We start from the raw sequence: 17,167 nt of genomic DNA on the forward strand, positions 1-17,167 counted from the left end.
TGGTGGTTCCCAGGCTTCTGTCTGAGCAAGTGGGACGGAGTTGCCAAGGGCGGTAGAGGATTTTAGGTGGGTACAGACGTGAGCACTCACTTTGCAGTCAGGCCACCTCTCTTTTTTAAATGTTTGCTTATTTTGAGAGAGAGAGAGAGAGAGAGAGAGCGCACAAGGGAGGGAGAGAATCCAAAGCAGGCTGTCAGCACAGAGCCCTGTGAAGGGCTTGATCTCATGACCTGAGCTGAAATCAGGACTTGGGAGACTTAACTGACTGAGCCACCCAGGCGCCCTGTCACGTGTTGATTTTTAGGAATACTTTAAGGCAAGTCATGTTATACTAACTTCCCAGGTACAATGATGGTGAAAACAATTTCCTTCTAACGTAAATGTAAGCGAAGACTCAGCTGGCTGAAGGTAATATTAAGTAACACAGATGGTATTTGAGAGGAAACAGAATAAACCTGAAAGCATAGCTGAATGGCTCATTTGGAAAATACTGGCGTTTTCCATCCACATAGTCAACTGGATTATTCAGCTATACTGGATTGTGTTCCCTAGCAAACACAAAATTAAAGGATGTTTGTGACATTATAAGCAAAAAGCCAGACAATGCAATGTCTTTCATCCAGAGAGAGTTAAATCTAAATCTTTTTTTTTTAATTTTTTTTTAACGTTTATTTATTTTTGAGACAGAGAGAGACAAAGCATGAATGGGGGAGGGTCAGAGAGAGGGAGACACAGAATCTGAAACAGGCTGCAGGCTCTGAGCTGTCAGCACAGAGCCTGACGCGGGGCTTGAACTCATGGACCGCGAGATCACGCCCTGAGCCGAAGTCGGCTGCTTAACCGACTGAGCCACCCAGGCGCCCCTAAATCTAAATCTTTAATAATCCTATTTTGGCTGGGCAGCGGAGGGGGGAGGGGGAATCATTGTGTAGAACTACAGCTATTACTATTGTTTAATTTACAAGCCTGCACTAATGAAGATGAATATACCAAAAGAACACACAATCATGTCAGGGAGATTGGCGAATATCAAAGATGGCGTAGTAGGCTGAACTGTGTCCCTGCAAATTTGTATGTCGAAGCCCTGATCGCTAGTACCTCAGAGTGTGACAGTATTTGGTTATAGGGCCTTCAAAGAGGTGATTAAGTTAAAATGGGTCCACTGGGGCACCTGGCTGGCCCAGAAGGTAGAGCATGTAACTCCTGATCTTGGGGTTGTGAGTTTGAGCCCCTTGCTGCATACGGAGTTCCTAAAAACAACCAAACCCCCCCCAAAAACAAACCCAAAAACTCTTAAAAATATATATATATATATGTATATATATATATATACATATATATATATGTATATATATATGTATATATATATAAACTAAAACAAGTCCATTAGGATGAGCCCTAATCCAATCTGACTGGTATCCTTATAAGAGGAGGAAATTTAGACACACAAAGGAAAACAGGGATGCTCGAGTGCATGGAGAAGAGACCTTGTGAGGACACAGCGGGAGGGCAGCCATCTGCAAGCCAAGGGGAGAGGTCTCAGAAGAATGAGACCAGTTGACACCTTGATCTTGGACTTCTAGCCTCCTGGGCTAAATCCTGTTGTGTAAGCCATCCAGTCTGTGGTACTGTGTTACGGCAACCCTAGTAAACGAATACAGATGCTCGGTGACGTTTTAAGCAGCTTAAGAAAGTTGGAAAGGTTAGAGACCAAGATGGTAACAGTGGTTCTCTTTAGGTGCAAGGATTATGGGCGACTCCCCTCCTTTTCTAGATTTTCTTTTTTTAAATCATTTTACTTTATTCATCATGATGACTGTATTCTTTAATCCCCATCCCCATTTCTACCATGATCTTGATATTTACAAAATAAAACATTTAAGGAACTATGCGAACTATACTCTAGACAAGGTTCTACAACTGGGCTTCAGCATCTGTTATTCCCTCTGCTTGGAACATCTTTCTCCAGATATCCGTCAAGCTCCCTTAACTTCTCAGGGCTTAAGTTATATGACCCCTGACTGCAATAAGGAACAAGGATCCTCTGAGACTAGGAATCTCATTTAATAGTATTTCCTAAGTGAGTAATTTTAAGTAAATAGACCATGTTTTTTTTAATATTAAAACCTGTTCAGGCCAAATGAACAATGGCAAAGTACAACAGCTTCCATAGCTATTAATGAAGGGAAGCTACACGTGTGACCTCTATTTTAAGTTGCTCTTTTTGGCAAGATGAAAAATGTGCCTTCTTGTGTCCGGTTATTTAAATCAGGCTGGGTTAGGGGCGCCTGGGTGGCTCAGTCGGTTAAGCGGCCGACTTCGGCTCAGGGCGTGATCTCGCGGTCCATGAGTTCGAACCCGGCGTCGGGCTCTGTGCTGACAGCTCAGAGCCTGGAGCCTGTTTCAGATTCTGTGTCTCCCTCTCTCTGACCCTAACCTCGTTCATGCTCTGTCTCAAAAAAAATAAATAAAGGTTAAAAAATAAATAAATAAATCAGGCTGGATTAACTATTTCTGGTATGACTATTTCTCTTGTAAATGTTAGCAAAACTTTATGGCTGGAAACGTTACCCCTTCATTAACAACTAGGTCTGATTAGGGACTCCTAAACGTTGCAAGCTCATTACATTAGTTTCAAACAGATAGTGAATTAGAGTTATATTTTTCGCATGTTTGACATCTACTTGTGAAATAGGGAAAACCATCATATTGGTTAATCCTATACTTCCAATAGCCATTTTCTACTGGATCAGACAATTCAGTTAAAGCCTGCATACACAATTGAACCAAACAAATAAGGAATCAGGTTAGCATTTGGAACAGTAATGGAGTACCACACAGGATGGTGCAATTTGTGGTTACTGCAGTACTGATATTATAGGATCATTCAACTTGCTTCAAGTTATAAATCAGGCATCAGAAACAGTTTAAAAAATCAAAACTTTATATTGGCCAGTATCTTTTAGGTAGTCACAAAACATTCCAAGTGGGAGCTGGAACATACATATAAACATGGGAAAACTGCCCTACATGCTGATTAATTACAATAAGCATTCATTCCATTTCAACAGTAGTTCACAAACTTTTCTGGTCTCAAGACCCCTTTATATACTCTCTTAAAAGTCACTGAAGACTTCAAAGAGCCTCTGTTTACGTGGGTTATAGCTACTGATATTTGCCAAATTAGAAATTACAACTGAGAGGGGTGCCTGGTGGCTCAGGTCAGTTAAGCATCCGACTCCTGATTTCTGCTCAGGTTGGTTGGATTGCTCTGACAGCGAGCGCCAAGCCTGCTGGGGACTGTCTCTCTCTGCCCCTCCCCCAGTTACACACACACTCTCTCTCTCTCAAAATAAACAAACTTATAAAAAAATAAAACTGAAAAATTTTTTAAAAATTCATTTACAACTAAGCACAACAAACCATCATGTGTTGAGATAAATAACATATCTTATGAAAGAACTACACTTTCCAAAGAACAAAAGAAAATTAGTGAGAAGAGTGGTATGGCTTTACAAATTCTCTTTAATGGCTGGCTTAAAACGGGAGTATTAAGAACTCAGATGAGCTGGAAAATACATGTCTGTCTAAAGGGCGCAGTCACTCCTTTGCTCTGGCCAAGTATCTGTCGGTCCGATTCAGCTTATGGACCACCATTTTACAACATTTGGGGGTCACCGAATTGTTCTCAAGAATCTCTTTGATCCTGGGGCGCCTGGGTGGCTCCATCAGTTGAGCATCCGTCCGACTCTTGATTTCGGCTTAGGTCATGATCTCACAGTTTCATGAGTTCGAGCCCCACGTCAGGCTCTGCGATGCTTGGGCTCTTAAACTGACAGCACGGAGCCTGCTCTCTGCCCCTTCCCTGCTCCCACTCTCTCTTTCTCAAAAATAAATAGTAAGTAACTTAAAAAAAGTCTCTGATCTTTAACATCCTAGACTTAGCTTAGAGAATATTTTAAACCCTTTCTTTTGTCAGAAGGGTGAGATTGATAAACACTGGGCAAATCTGGCATCAGCGGGTGCAGTACTCTGTTGACCTTTATTTAGCTAAATATTGAAGAGTTCAAGTCCACAAACTATAGCTCTAAAACAGCACTGTTACCTTGAATTTATTTTACTAAGACATAAACTTTTATTTTCACTCGAGCTGACTAAAAGCAGAGTTTGGGGAATAACAACAGCTAGCAGAAATCGGAAATTATAAAACTATGGAGTGGTTCATTTAGTTTTTCTGATATTTAAACAGAAGGGGCTGATTAGCACCCGGTTAGCTGGTTTACTAAACTCTACTTGGTAAGGCACCATTTGGGGTTCACCATGTTTAACATGCGTAAAACTGAGCTACTCCACACGTCAGGCAAAATATCCACACGTCTCAGGACTGTAATTAAAAGTTTGCTAGGGGGAGTCTGGGTGGTTCAGTCAGTTACTCATCCGACTCTTGGGTTCAGGTCCTGATCTCACGGTTTGTGCGCCGTGGAGGGTGCAGAGCCTGCTTGGGATTCTCTCTCTCTCTCTTCCAGGCTTTTTACCTGCTTGTCAGAATTTCCTTATATATGAATGTCAGTAACATATATGTACACAACTTTCTTTCTGTGCAATAACATCCAACACTTATCCAATCCCATGCTAGACCTTTATAGCGACTATGAAAGAAAAACAGAAGTCTCCCGACTGGAGTATAAAGTCTCACTATGGAAACAAGATATACACAAAGTTCAATGAAACAGAACAGCATCAAAACTTTGGATGACAGAAATATAACCTATCACAGAACAATGGTTTTGTTGTTTTGTTCTGTTTTACCTCTGAGGGGTCCTAGGCCCCTCTGAATTTGACGAAAGCTACAGAGGTGGGACGGAGAGGGACTGGACTTTATCCTCAGGAGCACCGGCGGGAGCTACAAGACTCTGAGTAGGACTAGAGATAAAGCAAATCTCCCGGGTAATGTTCAGGGTGGGCTGTGAAGGATCAGAGGCCAGGTGAGGGCTGTGCAACCATTCACCTCAGGATGCAGAGCCAGAAGCATTTGCTTGGAGCAAATATTGGGACAGAACATCTAATCAACTTCTTATAGGGCCAGGGGGTGGGAAACAGAGGAATGCTAAGAGATTTAAGGCGGTGCATATCAATTTGCATGAGTATGGCAGCAGTTCCCATTTTTACAACGTGACATGAAAACAGGCTTTGCATAAGAACTTGTTGATAAATCCAAAATTGGGGTGGGGGAGAGAATAAAAAGGTATGCAAACCCCATTTTATAAAAAATAAATACAGGGTGCCTGGGTGGCTCAGTTGGTTAAGAGTCGACTTTGGCTCAGGTCATGATCTTGCAGTTTGTGGGTTCGAGCCCCACACTGGGTTCTCTGCAACCAGTACGGAGCCCACTTTGGATCCTCTGTCTACCCTTCTGTCCGGCCCCCCCCCCCACCCTGTGTGCTCTCTCTCTCTCTCTCTAATAAATAAATAAAGTTAAAAAAAAAAAAGCACTAAGTCATCCACGCTTCCTCGCATGGTATAAATGACATAAATTATTTTTAGATGTCACACACATACAATCATGAGAATACCTGGTCTATCATTCTATTTGTTATTATTTTTAAAAAGATTTTGTTTTTAAGCAATCTCTACACCCAACGTGGGGCTCAAATTTACAACCCCAAGATCAAGAGTCGCATGCTCTAATGACTGAATCAGTTAGGCACCCCATACCATTCTTTTTTTTTTTTTTTCTTTTTTAATGTTTTATTTATTTTTGAGAGAGAAAGCACACACAAGCTGGGGAGGGGCACTGAGAGGGGGACACTGGACCCGAAGCAGACTCTGTGCTGACAGCAGACAGCCTGATGTGGGGCCCGAACTCAGGAACCATGAGATAATCAGGACCTGAGTTGAAGTCAAATGCTTAACCCACTGAACCATCCAGGCGCCCCACCATTCTATTTTCTAAATGCTCGTCAGAGCAATGGCTAAGTTATTTCCCACAAAAAAGAATCAGAGTGTACTCTAGAGAAAATTCTACGATCTTTCCACAGAGGATTAAGAGCACAGATCTGGGATCAAGTCCAGATCAAGTCCACAGCTTCCTCGTAACCTTAGCTGTGCGACTTTACCAGTTACCTTGAGCCTTAGCAAAACGGGGATGCCGTCACTCTCTGCCTCTATGGGTGGCAAGGAAGAATCAATGAGATAAAACCTGTAAAGCAGTGTGTGTAATATCTGGCAGAGTAATTTTTTTTATCGAGTCACCGTCACTGGCACATTGTATCACAGATCATAAAATACAAAACAAACCCCCTCACTTGACTCCATATCCCTTCTAGTTACCATCACATTTCTTTGTTCCTTCTTAGCAAAAAACCTCAAAAGGGCTGTCCTGATTCCCTGCCTGCCATTCTTCACCTTACTTGCACCTACTCCAATCAGCCCTTTCCACCTAGTCACCCACCGAAACCACTCTGGTCAGGGGCACCAGGAGCACCCTCTGGCCAAATTTTCAGCTCCCACCCCCACTTCCTGGAGCTCCAGTGGCAACTCCTGGGCTTCCCTGGGCCTCAGGTTCTCGTCCTACCTCCCTGGCTGCTTGGCTGCACCTCCCTGACCTCCGAATACTGCCTGCCTGACCTCAGGGCAGAGCCCGTAGCCCTCTGCCTTTCCGTCTACTCTACTTAGCCATCCCCAAGCGGTCTTACCCAGACCAAAGAGGCTGGAGACTTTCCAATTTACATTTCCAATTAACAGCCTCCCTGACGTCTCCGTTTAGATGGCTACTAAGACTCTAAAAACACTTCCAAACAGAACTTGCCTTGTACTCCTCGAAAAACACAAAAACGACCCACTCCTCAATCCCAGTATGTGGCACAAACATTTACCAGATTGCTATGGCCAAAAATCTTGGGAGTCGAGATGAGAACTCTTTCCCTTACACCCTATACCCAACCCATTTCCAGATGTATTCCAAACGTGGCCCATTTTCACCATCTCCACTATGATCCCTGCAGTCCATGCCCTCTCCGCTTCTTAACTGGTTGCTCAGCCTACCTGGCCTGTACCTGCAGTCTAGTCTCCACAGTTAGCTTTTCAAAGTAAGTTCACTTCCATCACTCAGCCACTTCCATTGCCTTATTTTGCCTTTTATTTAAAAAAATCATTTTTAAAAAAAAAAAATTTTTTTTTTCAACGTTTATTTATTTTTGGGACAGAGAGAGACAGAGCATGAACGGGGGAGGGGCAGAGAGAGAGGAGACACAGAATCGGAAACAGGCTCCAGGCTCTGAGCCATCAGCCCAGAGCCCGACGCGGGGCTCGAACTCACGGACCGCGAGATCGTGACCTGCCTGAAGTCGGACGCTTAACCGACTGTGCCACCCAGGCGCCCCCTAAAAAAATCATTTTTAACGTTTATTTATTTTTTGAGAGACAGAGACAGAGTGTGAGTGGGGGAGGGGCAGAGAGGGAGGGAGACACAGAATCCGGAGCAGGCTCCAGGCTCTGAGCTGTCAGCACAGAGCCTGACATGGGGCTCGAACTCACGAGCTGTGAGATCATGACCTGCGCCAAAGTGGGACACTTAACAGACTGAGCTACCCAGGTGCCCCATCTTGCTTTTTTTTTCTTCACAGCACTTGTTACCACTTGACATTTAAAATATATTCATTTCTACTTCATTAGTGGTTTACTGTCTCTCCCCATCTGAACAAAAATAAGCTTCACGAGAGCAAAGCTTCATCTCTTTGGTTCACGCCAAATCTCCAACCCCTCAAGGAGTGCCTTGCCAGAGTATGCACTCAAATGCTTGTTGAATGAATGAATGGGTGGCTGGGTGCTAGCAAGGGATCTTATTTCAGAATGAATAATGTTCGATGTCACAAAAGCCTAACTCTGAAACTCTGTTTATTTCTGAAAATACAGCACAGAAACACTCATAGCACTATTAAAAGAAATTCTTGACATCATAAAGATTATCAAAGGGGCTGAGTATGGATTTTCAGTAGCCCAAGGAAAGTTACACATTGAATTCTGAATGATCTTGAGAAGAAATACAAATCTTAAATTAGAAAACCAGGCAGTCTACAGAGGTCTTGTCAAGCACCCCTCTCTCACGTACCTTTACCCTCACACAATGTCTGTGCCGGGCCTTTTCTTTTTCTTTACATTTTATTTTATTTCCTTTTTATTGTCTGACTCACTCTTGGAGCTTCTTGAGTTAGAGCTGTGACTCATTCAACCCTGCCTCCCCTGAATCTGTTATGTTACCTGTCATATAATGGTACTTAATAAACATTTCCTGATTGGAGAAACAGTACCAACTCTTCCTTCCCCTTTTTGTTTGTTTATTTATTTATTATGAGAAAGAAGAGTGTCAGCAGGGGAGGGGCAGAGAGAGAGAGAGAGAGAGGGAGGGAGGGAGGGAGGGAGGGAGAGAGAGAGAGAGGGAGAGGGAATCCCAAGCAGGCTCTGCACTGTCAGCGCAAAGTCCGACGTGGGGCTCGATCCCACAAACTGGGAGTTCATGACCTGAGCCAAAGTCAAGAGGTGGACGCTCAACCAACTGAGCCCCCAGGCAACCCAACTCTTCCTTTCCCACAGTAAACTCTAACATGGTCTATGTGGCCAAGACACTGAACACTGGCTACCATGTAATGGAGATACCTAACGTCTTTTGAGATCATTAAAAATTGATAACTAGCTTTTTTAAATCAAGTATAATAGATACTTTCAAGGAAACCTACATTTTTTTTAAATGAAGGAAAACTGGTTTTTTACCCAAACCACACAAGTCAAAGGATTCTTCACTACAAAATGAACTTTGTTTCAGAAAACATATATGAAAGCATGTTACTGATATTCTAAACCATAGAAACTGTGTATGAAGTTATTACATCAGTATTTTCTACAAAGCAAGCACACTCAACTCCAAATGGCCTGACTATGCCCTAGGTGCTAGAACTTCAGGGCTTATCCAGGGATATAAATCCAAATATTGGTGGAATTCAGGGGTGCCTGACTGGCTCAGTCGGTAAACCATGTGACTCTTGATCCTGGGGCTGTGAGTTTGAGCCCCATGTTGGGTAGAGATTACTTAAAAATAAAATACTAAATAAATAAATAAATAAATAAATGGATGGATGGATGGATGGATGGATAGATGGATCCTATAGACCTTGTGAGTGCACCAGTCATAAGTTAGGACTTCATCCCATCCCAAATGGAGAGTATAAGCTTAAAATCATGATACACTAATTTTAACATAGGATTTCACTGAATATATTTAAATGTTTATGTTTGAGAGAGAGCACGAGCAGGGAAGGGGCACAGAAAGAGGAAGACAGAGGATCCCAAGCAGGCTCTGTGTTGTCAGCTCAAAGCCCGATGCAGGGCTTGAACTCCTGAACTGTGAGATCATCACCTGAGCCAAAACCAACAGATGGACACTTAACTGAACGAGCCACCCAGGTGCTTCTTCAGTGAATATATTTAAAAATTAAATCCACACATGCCGAAGAACTGAAGCATAACAGATCAGAAAAACTTAAGAATGCTCTAATATATGTTTAATTGCTATGGCTTTTTAATCTACTGAATCAACCTAAATCTTAAGATTCCTAATATCTGTGTGAATCTGACACCAAAAGACAGCTGGAGAAACAGCTTTAAGGGGCAATACAGAGGATGTAAAAATGAACTCTTAACTAATCTTAATAAACTATTAAAAACTTAACATGAAAATGTTAAGATAACTTCACCAAGGTGCTAAAATACCACAGCAATCCAAGATTTTTAAAAAGAAAATATTTGTTCCTGTTACTTCAGAATTCTTTCCAGAAGGATTTTTCCTGGATCTGTGTCAGTATCGAAAGTCAGCCAGTTATTCTCCCGGCTAAATATAAACTGAAAAGTCAGCAGCTGCAGGATATTACAAAGAAAATATGACAACCAGGTTGAAAAAGCATGAATATTTGATAGGGTTTTATACCATGTCATAGTAAAACATTTAATGCAGTAATATGAAACACAGCCACCTATTAAAATATTTGTGGCACGAAATGGATTTGAAGCCCTTTAAAACATCTTTTGGGAAAATCACGGCCACCAAGCAGCTGCTATTATACAACATGCAATCTTGGAAAACCCTGGCCTGACCAAGCCTCACAGGTTTCTCCTGAAAGTTGCCAGTTAAAACTGGTTTGGTTGCCTATTTTAAGAAGATAGTGAACTGAGCTAGGAGTCTGGTGCTGCTTCTGTCTTGGAAAATCAGGAGGCCTGGAAGGTGATGCACCAGCTTCAATGTTCCTGAAAAGTAGACAGAAAGTTGGCAGCGGGTAACTTTTATTCCTGAGCAACTGGCCAGTGCAGTCTGGCTCCCTAGTTAGTGCCTGCCCAGAGGAGGTGTTTTCTCTCCTCTACAGCAATGGTCCTCCGAGTATGGTCCCCAGCCCTGCAGCCTATATATCATCTGGGAACCCACTAGAAATGTAAATTCGCAGGCCCCATCCCAGAACACTACAACACACTACAGAACTCCTGGATCTGGGACTCTAAGGGTGGAGCCCAGCAATTGAACAAGCAATCCTGGTGATGCGGATGCACACTAGTTTAAGAACTGCCAATCCAGGGGAAGAAACAGTGGCGATCTATCTTTACAGTCCACACAATGGGACAACCGACAGCTGGTGACAAATTACGAGACCTTGTGTTTCTCTGACACTAGGGTGGCCAGGGACAAGGACCAGATTTTCTGACAGGGGTAGAGACAAAGAATAAGATGTGGGAAGTGTGTCGGGACAGTTAGGGAAGGAGAGGACAGAGTTAAGTCTATGCTAAAGTCCCTTTAGAAATACCAACTAATCAGGACAAGGGCTTTTCTTTTTGAAAAGCTGAAGAGTCAGTCACTTTTGCTTCTGTCTTATCAGACACACTGTTCCTCCAAAATCTGTCAAATTTACATATTGGCCACATCAAGGTGAGACCTTTGATTAATTCACTGCAACAGTCAACAAATATTTACCGAGCACCTACTATGTTAGGGAAAGGGACTATGCTGGGTGCCGAGGACATAGGAGCACGAGCAGGGGAGGGGCAGAGAGAGAGGGAGACACAGAATCCGAAGCAGGCTCCAGGCCCTGAGCTGTCAGCACAGAGCCCGACGTGAGGCTTGAAATCACGAAAAACAAGGTCGTGACCTGAGTCGAAGTTGGACATTTAACCCACTGAGCCACCCAGGTGCCCCAAGGTGAGTGCTTTAGAAGGACAGAGGAGACATGTGATAATGACTCAAAAGACTACACCGAATGGGGGTCGTTAGGGATGGCCTTTCTGGAGAGAGGAGACCTGAAGAACAAGAGGCAGCCAATCATGTGAAGATGTGGGGGCAGAGCATTCCCAAAGGGGTCGGAGCAAGAGCAGAGGTGTGCGTGATACCACATGAGGTCAGGGGGTGGGCAAGACCCAGATCACAGAGGGCCGTGCGCGCCTCAGAAAAGAGCATGACTTGATTCTAAGCGCAGGGTGATTTGATTCTGAGGGCTTTCTGCAGGGGAGTGGTGGTTTCCGCTTTCGGTCTGCAAGAGTTCATGCGCCTCCTCCAGAGAACGGACTGGAAAAGGGCAGGACCGGAAGCTGGCTTCTGCAGTCTTCCAGGGGAGAGACAGATGGTGCTGGTTGGGCAAGAATGGCAAGAGTAGAGATGGAGAGGAGGATCGGGCATCTCTCGTTGGGTTACACCTCCTGGACTTGTGATGGGTGGGTGGAAGGGTGAGGAAAGAATCCTACCTGAGGGCCGCGACTATCCACCCGTGAAAGACACTTGGCCGAGTCGGAAATGTCAACAGACCTGTGAGGGGCTGAAGGAATGTGAGATGCCTGGCTGGAGAGAAGGCAAAGGGGGCTGGAAGAATGAGAATATGGCCGAGAGCACGCGCCCTGGAGCAGAACTGCCCCAGGCCCTGCACCCTCGCTCTACACACCGCCGGCTCTGCGCCCCGGGCAAGTCCTTTCCCCTCTCTGGGCCTATTTTCTCACCTTCAGGACAGACACGGGTCTCAAATTGCTGCCGGGAGGACTGAGATCATTTAATTTGACTGAATTGAAACCCGCGTCTGGCACACAGTCAGCCCCAGAAGTGCTCTTTCAAAAGAAGTCTGAAGGGCCTGCACGTGATGGAAGACAAAGTCCTGCTTCGTACGTGACACGAGGGGCCCCAAGCCCAGTGAGTATGAGGTGCTGAGTATAAGGCACAAGAAAGAACTTCCTTAAAAGTGGACTTCACGCTCACAGGACAGCACGTTACCCAGAATGGGACAAACAGTGGCCAGGGTTCCTGTAACAAGGGACCCTGCTGCAGCTGGCAGATCCTTCTCTTTAAAGCCCTTTCTCTCACCAAGATCAACGAAACACCCCAAGACCTAGGAAGGGCATACGCCCAACTCCAGGCCTTTCCGTTTCTTTGCTAAGGCACTGGAGAGGGAGGGTTGGGGAGGGCGGTGGAGCAAAACCCCGGGGCTCTAGTCTCAGTGCCACCGCTCAGCCACCAATCTCCCTCAGCAATGACGTGGGGACAGCACTTTCCCTGGTTAGCCCATTAGGCTGTGGAGCACTGCATTGAGATGACATAACAGGGAAGTCAAATTACCCGGAAAACTCTGAAGTAGTTCAGTGTTAAACGTTTACTCCACCAAATACACTGCTCTGTCCTTCAACTGGGGCCTTTCGGAATTAAACAGAGGATTCCCGACTTCACCTTTTGTATTCCACCTTCATCAAAGTACTGTAGCTACAGTTCAGGTGAGAGGGAAGGGGCAGGAGAGAGAGCGTGTGCTGGAGTGAAAAGCACGGTTCGAAAGTTCCCACGAAGGGGAACGTCACAATCGTCACAATTACCCTTGGGAATCCCTGAAGAGAGCAACAGGTCGTACTGGCCCAACACAGCGCTTCCCCTCCACCAGCGGAGCGCCAGGCAGGTGAGCGGTTCTCCCGAACGCAGGGCCCACGCTGTACAAGAGGCAGGCGGCCACAAGCGGCACAAGACGTTCACACAGCGAGACACACAGGGCCAAGCCCAACTTCCCGGACTACAGGCTCTCATCTGCCATCTCCAGCTCTCTGGGAACACCCCTGAATGGAACGGAGGGCTCCTGAGCCCCCACTGCCCACACGGTCAAGTCTGCACATATGCTGAATGTGTAGAGGAGGCCACTCCAGCCTATGCAAACTTAAAATCACACCCCATCAGGGGTTACTCTTGGGGCACTCAGGTTTGCTGGGCAACTGTCAGGGAAGCCCGTGGGATGCTGGGTGAGACGAAGGACCTGGCAGCCAAGGGCCTGAGGTCCCGCAATCCTGGCCACGGCAGAGGCAGTCACCCGCCACAGCACGGGCATCCTGAAGGAGTCTCGGGGGCTTTTCACGGTACCACCCTCTAGGGTCTATGCAGAACTCACGCAGCAAAGAACCAAGGGAGATGCCAAGGTGTTGGACCAAAAGAAAACGAAGGGCAGCCCTTTACAGGAACTCACAGGCTTCCCAGCTGTTTCCTGGCAATGAGGGCACAGGTTAATCAGGTGGCTGGTTCTAAACCTAAGGAAGGCCTCGGGGCCCCTGACCAACCTGAGTGACTTCTCAGGGTTAGAGAGCAGGATTGTGTCATTCCCCTCCTTTTAAGACTCGTTCGTTCATTCATTCATTCATTCATTCATTCAACAAACAGTTACTGAAGGCCTAATGCATACCACGCGCTCACTCGATGGCTTTCCTTCACACTTAATAAAATCCACAGCTAGAGCTCTTCAACTCATCTCCTTAGCAAGCCTCTCTTGCACAGGAAGGCCTTTAATCTGTTCTTTCAGGACACTGAGCTTGGTCCTGCCATGAGGCCTTTGCACTCACTGTCCCCGCCTCCCCTGCCTACGATACACACTGTCGGGCTGGCTCCTGCCATCCCTTCTAACCGTTCAAATGTCATCTTCCCAGATCACCTCCCCACCTGCTCTTGATCACATCGCACAATTTCCTTCGTAGCGCCAACTGCTATCTGAAACTGCCTTAATCATTATTTACTCCTTTGGCGGCTTTCTTCCCGACTAGAGTGGAAGCTCCTGAAGGCCAGGGGCTGGGTCTCTCTCACCCACCGTTCACAAGGGGACACAACAGGCCCTCGATAAACATCTGTTGAATAAACAGACAAAGGACTTTCGGGAAGCCCGTGTTGGAGCACCTGGAAGCCTGCTCCTTGTCACCCAAACCATGCCAAGTGCTCTTGACATTAGGACAGCAGCCGATGAGGTTTGATCTGACTGCAGTAGCATTTATGAAGCAATCATCAACTGGCAGGGCCTCAAGTTAGAATCAAGTAGCTGCTAAGCCGGACTGTAGGTGGCCAATCTCAAGTGCCTGCACACAGGGCTGAGCTGCAACGCAACCATAACGCTGGCTGCCACGGGCACTCTGTGCCCCTCACTTCCTAGCAACCTGACAGGGGTGCTATTCTGGTGCGAAGTTTCCCACAGCAGGCTGGCCTGACTCAGCCTCTCTCTTCTGTGGCAGTATCGTGCAAGACGAGTTGACTCAGCACTATTCCAGCTGAAACCAAACTCCAGGAAAAGGATGTGTGGTCTCCTCCCTCCCTGCCCCCCCGGGAGGACCCCACTGCTTTAAGTTTAAAAGGCAGCTTGTGACAGGTCACCTCGGTCTGAACCCCTACAGCCAATCCCCTCCACGGCCACTGCAACAGACAAGGATGGCTCCCTGGGACACTGGAGGCGCATCGCCCCGGAAAGACGGGACTCCCATCGCCCCCTTCCCTTTAGGTCACCTCCCCTGACAGTGCTGATGCTGTGGCCTTAACTAGCCAGAGGATTTCAGTAGCCGGGCTGGCGGCCCTGCCTGCTTCATCAGAGGTCACCCGTCGTCCCCGCATTTGAGAGGACCTCCTTGGCCGACAGGTACAGCCGCCTCTCCATAAGGGGGACAGAGTCTTCCCCCAAATCCTGCACTTCTGGATTCTCTCTTACCTTATCAGCGTCTCTGGGGGACCTCCCCCAGCTAATCCTCACCCTACCTCCTCAAGAAGGCCATCTGAGTCCATCCCCTGATGCCCATTTGCGGAACGTTAACTTGGAAACGGACTCTTCGTGATCTGATCCTCTGGCCCATCTAAAGAGTGTAGAACAGCGAATCCAGTCTCAAAATAAATGCTGCTTCCCTCTACCTACACGAGACTGGGAGCACTCCCCCTCCTCCAAAGTACAGCCCCCTTATTCCCTCTGCTGCATCCTGGAGATGGGGATTGCTCAGCTTTCCTGCCCCAGTCACCCAGACTTCTCATTTCACTTGTCCCTCTCCCCATACCCATCCACTCAATAGGGAACTGCTGAGCTGAACCCACTTATCTTTTCCCAACATCCAAAGGACTGGAACGGAGTGACAGTCTCCGTAAAACAGGCACTACTAGGGTATGCTTCCCTCACCCGAGAGAGGAGATTTTTCTTTTCGGAGAGAAACATCTCTGAACTTTCCCCCACTCTCAACCGTCGCATGTGGCTTCCCTCGGTGGACCTCCCGCACCGAACAGGTACCCCCAGGGCTTCCAATTCACCCAATGTCGAAAGTTTCCACCGCTGCCCCACTCAGAGCTTGGCTCCTAAAACCTAACATGTCTCCTCAAAGAAAAGCCTGATAACGATGGGGTCGTTCCCCTTTGGAACCTGAGAGATCCTTTTCCCTTCTCACTTCGCCAGTCCTGATGCCCTTAATCCCCCCGCTCCGCCAAAACCAGCCACGCCAAGACGCCCCCTTTCCAAGCGACATAGAGATTTCCTCGGCTAACCCCATCCCCCAAACTAACGCTGGAGCCGTCCCCTTAACCAATGGAGGATCCTCGGTCACCCCCTTGAGATCGTTTTCTCCTTCCATCCATCCTAAGGGGTTCTCTGAAGTCCCCGCCAAACGGACATCCCAAGGATGGCTACCCCCTCACTCGGACCTCCATCACCCGGTAAAGGACTCTCATTCATTTAGGGGCGCTTCCTTATCCTCTAGAGGACCCCTGGATCTCCCCCAGAGCCGCCAGCCTCGTCTCCTCAGGAGTGCCTCTGGGCTCGCCCCTCGATAGCTCCGGCCGCTCAGCATTGCCTTGGGGCCGGGTCCTTCCTCCCAACAGGGCCCTCACGCCGCCCGGGGAAGCCTGTGAGCCCCGCCGCGCCGCCCACAGGCCCCTCAGGCCCCCGCCCGTGCTTCCGGCCACCGCCTGCTCCTCCTCCCCACTCTGGCCGCCAGGGTCGCCGCCGCGGAGCCCAGCGGACAGAGGCAGCGCAGAGGCCCTGGTCCCGCTGCTAGGGCCTTTGCGGGTCCCCAGCCCCTGGCCCAAGCCCGCGCCCCCTCGGCAGGCCGGGTCCGGCGCCCCAGCTCACCCGAGCCCGTGGTGGCTGCCATCTTGCGTCGCTGTCGCTCGAAGGCCGGCCCCTTCTTCACCCCCCACCCGTTTCCCCGGGCCCTTCTGCGCAGGCGTCCGCGCCTGCGCAGACGACACCGCTGACGCCCGCTAAGCCGACCGCGCGACCCGTTGCCGGGAAGGTTTTTTCCCTGCCTTTTCAGAGGGAGGAAACATGATTTGTGTGCGGGAGGGCCCAGCAACCTGCATGTCCCTCCAGGCTCGGGTGCGAGGGAGTTATTGAGGTGCTTGGTGAGAAGGGCGGGGGTGATCGGACTTGGGAGGACTCGATTATGAAAGATACAGAAGAAAAGAAAGCTTAAAAAAAGTTACCTATTTCGCTGCGAGCGTTTTCCTATCTAGCTGGAGCCTCACAATATTTCTACCAGGTCGGGATTAATGTGAAAAATGAAGCTGAGGAGGGTTAAGCGATTTATCACAATTTAGCAGTTAAGTGACTAAGTCTGAATTTGAACCCAGGCCAGAAATGTCTTGCTTCCAGGATCCATGCTCCCTGGCCAGAGAATGTTGGGGGGCATTAAGTTGTCAGGGAAAGCATTCACTCATTCATTCATTCATTCACTTATCAATCCATTTATTCATCCAAAGAAATATTTACTAAGAACAACTATGTGCTAGGCGCTGTGCTAGGTTGTGGGAATGGATACATACCCCTGAAGTCTGCTCTTGCGGGCTTACATTTTAATCGGAGATAGCCAGTTAACAAAGAAATAGGAA

The 17,167-nt window shown here is 47.3% G+C and overlaps 1 protein-coding gene across 4 annotated transcripts in view; it reads right to left on the reverse strand.

Annotated features, from left to right (window-relative positions):
• UBE2V1 (ubiquitin conjugating enzyme E2 V1) overlaps positions 1-16,518 on the reverse strand; it is a 30,915-nt gene extending 14,397 nt beyond the window's left edge. The window contains exon 1 of one of the 4 annotated variants that reach the window (XM_040459764.1): positions 16,410-16,518. In XM_040459764.1, the coding sequence (XP_040315698.1) occupies positions 16,410-16,431 (22 nt within the window). In that variant the 5' untranslated portion in view covers positions 16,432-16,518. Of the gene's footprint in view, positions 1-15,058; positions 15,101-15,982; positions 16,029-16,409 lie in introns of those variants that run through there. The other 3 variants (XM_040459763.1, XM_040459767.1, XM_040459766.1) reach the window with 3 other exon arrangements.
• Positions 16,519-17,167: the final 649 nt, after the last annotated feature.

Source organism: Herpailurus yagouaroundi, unplaced genomic scaffold (assembly GCF_014898765.1).
Source record: "Herpailurus yagouaroundi ecotype Mexico unplaced genomic scaffold, PumYag 246, whole genome shotgun sequence".
Taxonomy (NCBI): domain Eukaryota; kingdom Metazoa; phylum Chordata; class Mammalia; order Carnivora; family Felidae; genus Herpailurus; species Herpailurus yagouaroundi.